General features: G+C 39.8%; 1 protein-coding gene across 2 annotated transcripts in view; it reads left to right on the forward strand.

The window, feature by feature from the left end:
• LOC104912823 (S phase cyclin A-associated protein in the endoplasmic reticulum-like) overlaps positions 1-6,057 on the forward strand; it is a 32,668-nt gene extending 26,611 nt beyond the window's left edge. For both annotated transcript variants that reach the window (XM_019619445.2, XM_019619446.2), the window contains 2 exons: positions 5,066-5,331; positions 5,767-6,057. In XM_019619445.2, coding sequence (XP_019474990.1) covers positions 5,066-5,331; positions 5,767-6,042 — 542 coding nt within the window. In that variant the 3' untranslated portion in view covers positions 6,043-6,057. The remainder of the gene's footprint in view (positions 1-5,065; positions 5,332-5,766) is intronic.
• The last annotated feature ends 225 nt before the right edge of the window (positions 6,058-6,282 follow it).

A 6,282-nucleotide genomic window follows, 5' to 3' on the forward strand; every position in this document is an offset into this window, starting at 1 on the left:
ATCTCATATAAGGAGTAGTGTATCACTTTTGTAAAATCAAATTGATTTTGCTGATTGGAGTACAAGAAGATCTGTGAAGTTTATGCAAAGGGAATTACAAAGGCTCTTCACATGCATTATTGAAACAGATGTGAGTCTTGTGTATCATCTGCTCTGCCTGTTCACAGCTAATGCACTCTGCACAACTGTTAGATGCACTCAGGCTTGGGGGAGGATTCTTCCTACCATCCTATAATGTTATCTTGCCTGCTCTAAAGCCCAGCTGGGGTTACAGTGGCAAGATCTCCTGAAAACACTTTTTCTCCAGTGGTTTCAGACAGCATTAAGCCTCACCATGTTCTTGTGCAGTGGTATGATGCTGTTTCAAGCTGTATAATCAATGAATATAAAGATGTTACAATTATGAAATAAACAAGAGAGTTAGGCAAAGCAGGTTATAATAACAAAAAGAGAATAGATAGAATGGGCTCGCTGCAAAACTCCAGAGGAGAGATCTCCAGAAGAGACCCTTTCCCACTGGTGGTCAGCTCTTAAATGGGGTCTAGGAGAGGTGCAGCTAGGCTCCACTCTTCCAGCAGCACAGGTGAATTTCCTTCACCTGTGCTCCCGGGGCTGACTCATTGCTCGCCTCAGGTGATCAATCAGAGGTTCAGGCTGTGGTTCAGCAGTTCCCATACACAAGCATTAATGGAATTTCCAAATTTAACTGGAGTGAGAAAATGCTTGTTTTTTTTCCATGTATTTCTGTAAATGATTTTTTTCTGGATGCACAATTAAATGATGTTAAATTCTTACCTGATTTCCCTCTTCAAGCTCTCTGCTACCCTCATTATTTTCATAATTAAAAAAAGAATAATTTCAGTCTTGAGTGTTTTCTTCAATACAGAACCTAATCTAGCCTTATTTCTGAGCAGCTTCCTTCTCAGATCAGGTGATGGCAAGAGAAAAGCTTGGTCACAGCAACGTGCAGAGGCAATAGCCTAGCATGGAAATAATTCCCAGGTGTCATTTGTAAGAGGCGAGATGGATAATACAGGTGTAATTGTTTTTCTATTTTAATTGCTCTTGTATGTAGTTGCAAAGTAATACTCTTTGTAATGTAACTTAGACTTCTGATCAGTAGGCTGTGCAGTGCTCTGAAGTAACAGACCTGATCTGGGCTCAGGGAAGCACTCTGACTTCTGCACATGGAGAACAAATGGCAGGGATGTCATCGCAGACAGACAGCAAGGGGCAGCTTCTTCCTGACTGGGTGCTCAAATTCTTAGGCACAATTTCTATTGAAAACTTACATTCCCTCTCTCTCCTAACTCCACCCCCTCCCCCTGGAGTTTTAATATGAGTGAGGAGGGTCAGAAAGGCTCTGGTAGTACACTGCTTGCCAGTAAGTTTTTAAGAAGGGACACGCATCTCCTGAGGTAGAACTCCTGAGGGCTTTGCACTTTATTGGCTAGATTTATTTTATGGATGGTGCCAATAAGGCTGTTTGGCCAGTTCTTCCAGATGGAGCAAGCTGGGACAAACAAGGCCCTGGTGGCTGTGAGGGCCTCAAGGTAACAGATGGCTTGTCATATCCATGTAACACAAGAGCAAGCAGGGATAGAGAGGTTCTAGTGAAACTGGAGAGTGATCAAGGTAATCAGATGAATTATTCATTAACAAAACTCATCAAGTAATCAAACCCAGTATGTGATACTTAGTGCATGGAGAAGGCTGCTGGGCTATATGAAAAGTTCCAGGTTTATGGGAAGAATGGAAGAATGATGCCCTATTGAGTATTGCCCTTGCTTCAGATTAGGAGCTGTGTGATCTAATGTCAATAAATGAATTAGCTTTTCAGTTTGTTGCTTAAAAACAGTCCTGGAAATGACTGAGTGCAAAACTGCTGAGAGAACGGGAATGAAGGAGTAACTTTCACAGCTGGTGGTCAGGTAGCATAAAACTGAAACTGAATGTTCTTGCACTCTGAATGTGTTTGCATTAAAAAGTGTTTTGGTGAATTCTTTAAATACAAATAATATTATTTACAATGGAAAAGATGCATCTATGCACTGCTGAATATTTAGTTGAAAGTCCTGAGTAAAAGATCTGGCAGCAAAGAAGTGCAAATTAAAAACTCTGCATGTACGGCTTCTAATAAAAGATTCATTCATGTGGTAATTATGAGTATGATGTTGCATGTAATGATGTGAGCTGGAGGGGACCTTAAAGCCTACCCCAGCCCCAACCCTCCCCAGCTCAGGCTTCCCAAAGCCCATCCATGGCCTTGGGCACCTCCAGGGATGGGGCACCCATGGCTTTGGGCAGCAGTGCCAGCGCCTCACTGCCCTCTGAGTAAAATTTTCCCATTGCCATGCTTTTAGTAATTTGTACTTCACTGTTTGAGGGTAGTAAAAGTACATTACGAAGCAAGGAATCAACTAGGTAAGGCAGGCATGAATTTACTTTTTGGTAGAATTAACTTCAGTAGATTTTAGGAAAAGATCTAAAAGGTATTGGTGCAATTATTATTAAGATGTATAGAATACTCTTATCCATATTAGTAAAATTATCAGTAGATACTGGAATTTTCTGTGGATATCTCCTGAGCTTTTTAGTGTAGAGAAGATGCCACATCTATTAACTGAAGATATCTCTTAGAACAAGTAGAAGTGAAATCTTGCAAAAATCTCATTTTTGGAAAGGACCTGCTGAAGGTACTCCAATCCAGAAATCTATGTAAAACAGCAGGGGTTGGGTGGATTTCAGCAGTCTTCTGAACAGTCCCTTTATTGCTTGTTTTGCTCCCTATGTAGGGGAAGTTCTTATGCCAGTATCTATCATAAGCAAAATCTTTGTGGTCATAGCAAGTGTAGAGGTCAGTGAAGGAGGTGCAGGTGTCACTTACGGGGTCTGAGCAGTCCCTGCACTCCCATGTAATACAGGGCTGTGCTTCGTGCACTCTGTGCCTGGAGCTTTCTGTGGTAAATCTGCTGTGATTCCTGCACATAGCAGGGGGTTGAAACCAGACGATCGTTGTGGTCCTTTTCAACCCAGGCCGTTCTATAATTCTTGTATATTTAAAATCCTGTTTGCCCATTCCAGCTGTTACACATGGAAGCACACTGAAGTGCACAGAAGAAGAATGATAGAAAGACTTTGGGGAGACATGTCTGGTTACCATGGGTGATCTGAAGAGATCACTGCAGTCGTGGGGCTCTGAGCTACCTGGTCTGGTGGGGGGGTGTCCCTCCCTGTGGTGGGGGTTGGGACTGGATGACCTTGGAGGTCCCTTCCAACCTAAACTATTCTATGATTCATGCACAGTTTTGGATTTTTTGATTATGAAAATGAGTGTTAAGACTGGTCTTTATGTATTGGAAACTGCATAAAAATAAAAAGACATGCTATGAAAGCAAGGAAAGTATTTTGGTCTCTGACCTCCCTGTAGGTATGTTGACCTGCATGAAGTTATTAGTGACAGTCTGCAAAGTTGGCACTTATTCTGTGGTATTTATATAGGCACCTAAAAGAGTGTGGTAATCCTAGAGAGCATCACACTTGTATTTCATATTTTAAATTAGACAGTGTTTTCAGTAGAAATGCAGCAAGGCATTCTTTAGGTTAGTAATGTGAAATTCACCATAATACATCAATCATGCTGTTTTCCAGCCACCCTCAGGTGTTTCAAGTTACAGTTTTTGACAACTAAATAGACTCATTCATATTTATGTTTATGTTAAATTTTAATGTTAGGGGTCTGATCGTTATGCTTGAGCTGCAGGACCATCTTAGTTTCTAAAAGCTTTAGAAATACCCTAAGAATCTTTTTTTTTTTTTTTTTTAATGTAAAGTTCTATAATGGCATAGCATTTTCTTTTCCTCAGAAGAAAACCATTCACTGTTGGGTATTTGGATTCCATATCATGCTTTGCATAGAAAATAGAGTTCTTTACAGAGCATTTCTCTTCATGATTTATTTTGCCATACTGTTTCATCAAGTGCTAAATTTTAAGGTGTGTTATGAATGTATGCTCTTGATGGAGGAGAGTATTGGGGTGGGTTACTGAAAAACATTGTATTTCTTGAAACTGGACCTGAATTAAATGCTTTAAATGAGGGTTCATTTTGTGGTATAGACCATTTAAGCTTTTCTTCTGCATATAGATACTTGTGAGCTTGCCTTTTGCACTCTTGAGTTGTATCATCAAGTCTCAAAAGAATCAGTTATTTAAAGACGTATGGGAAATGAATGGTGGTATTAATTGGAGGCCATGAGAATGTTATCTACAGAGAAGAGATTTACCTTGATTTGCTAGAAACCCTAGAATCACATGTAAGATTTGCTAATTCAGGCAGACAAATGAAATTTTGAAGGTTTTTCAAGTATGTGTCAAGAGTAGCTATCAGAAATGTTGGTTGGCATGTTGTACCTTTCAGCTATTTAACCATCAAAGTAAATGGGAGAAAGCTGCACTCTAAGTGCTCCTTCAAATTGGAATCCAACTGTAGCAATATTTGGCTGTTTTTAGGAACATAGGGAAACTAATTTTCTCAAAGCTGACACCAGTTACTGTTTTTGTTTGTTTTTTAAATACCAGAATGAAAAAGAGAGGGGAAAAAAGTGAACACTTCTGAAAGAATGGTAGACCACATTTTGGTAGTCCTTAAACCTCATTTGTGGACCTCACTTAGACCTGTAGTTACAGCTGTGCTTGCTGAGGTCTGTGCTTTCGCAGAGGTCTCTAATGCTGCTGTTACTGCATGTGCCATCTGATGAAATCGAAAGAGATATGAAATGCCTAGGTACATGGTGCCATTTTTGTCTGGTTGTGCGCATGGGTAATTCAGCTTTGTAACAGAACTGGTCCCGTCCATGAAGAGAGTTGTTTAGTGTTTATGAAACTGGCAGCTCTCCTTGAAGTTACAAGCTTTGCCAAATAATGTTCCATTGAGGTTTTGGTTCTCATTTTTAAGGGAATGTTTTTGCTGTACAACTTGTGCAATGCTGTAATAAAATAGTTATGATACCTCTATTTATTCTTCTCCCTTTCTTGGAATGAGATGTTCTTTTTTCGCAATGTAGATCGAAAGGATGCAGAGGGCTGGGAAACAGTTCAGCGTGGGAGGCCTGTTCGATCTCGATCCACTGTTGCGTTGGCAACAAAAGCTCCAGTAGTTGCAGAATCACTGAAGTCTAGAGGTGACAGTGACAAAGAAAACGTCGTTTCACCACCATCAGAGAATAAGCCTGAGAATTCGCTCACGAGTGATGGTGCATCCAAAAGCACAGAGCTTGTACAGAAAGATCCTGTACATCAGTCTGAACATCCTCTTATCGAGAGGACTCAGGTCAGTAAAGTTTTGGACCATTTTTCTAGCCTTAAGAAGTCTTGCGGCTTTTTCTTTGGAGAATTTTCTTGAGGAGGCATTGTCAGAAGCTTGTATTCACTGAACAGATAATGGGAGAGTGTTTAAATTTATATTTGTGGGAGTGCATTAAGGTGTTGGCAAGGTAAAAACCATGATATGAACCATATATATCATAATATGAACCATATTATTCACAGGTTTGCGGTGTTTTCCAAAAACTGATCTTTAGGTACAGCTTCTATATAGGAAAGTTCAGATAGAGATCCTGCTTTTGCAAAGTTACAACCAACTGGAAATATGTGTAATTGGAGTTAGATCACTCACCGTAAGGATGCCTGATATTTTCTTAAATACTTTGGAGACTTTAAAAATCAGCATGTTACCTAAGTTAATTTTGCAAATGTCTCTTATTAGTTCACAGCACACACATCGGAAGGCAGTGTGAGCACTAGAGCACCACTGCAAGAAGATTCCTTACAAACAGTTTCTGAGGTGCCTCCTGTTCTCACAAACACTGACTGCCCTCCAGCAGCTGTGCAGGTGAATGAAGCTTCCTCTACAGTCACTGACAGCGTGGACCAGCATCCAACAGAAAAAGCTGAGACTGAAACTGAAATGGATCCCTCAGATATTTCAAATGTGAGTGCTGCCAGATTGTTAAGAAATACTGAAAGATTCTGGAGTAAATAATACGTGAATGTCTTACTGTTTTCATTCTGTGTTGCAAAGTGCTTAGTGTTATCTTGCTGTATAAACTGTACGAAAGTCTATAGAAGACTTCTTGTAGGAAAAAATCCAGAACAAAATCAGTGTTGAACAGGTACTTACCAGGAAAAGATTGCAATTTTACTGAAATTCAAAGTTGAAACTAGAAATATCTAAAAGTATTATTTGGAATGAAAAGAATGCTCTGATTGCTTTTTTTTTTTA

Source organism: Meleagris gallopavo, chromosome 12 (genome assembly GCF_000146605.3).
Source record: "Meleagris gallopavo isolate NT-WF06-2002-E0010 breed Aviagen turkey brand Nicholas breeding stock chromosome 12, Turkey_5.1, whole genome shotgun sequence".
NCBI lineage: Eukaryota > Metazoa > Chordata > Aves > Galliformes > Phasianidae > Meleagris > Meleagris gallopavo.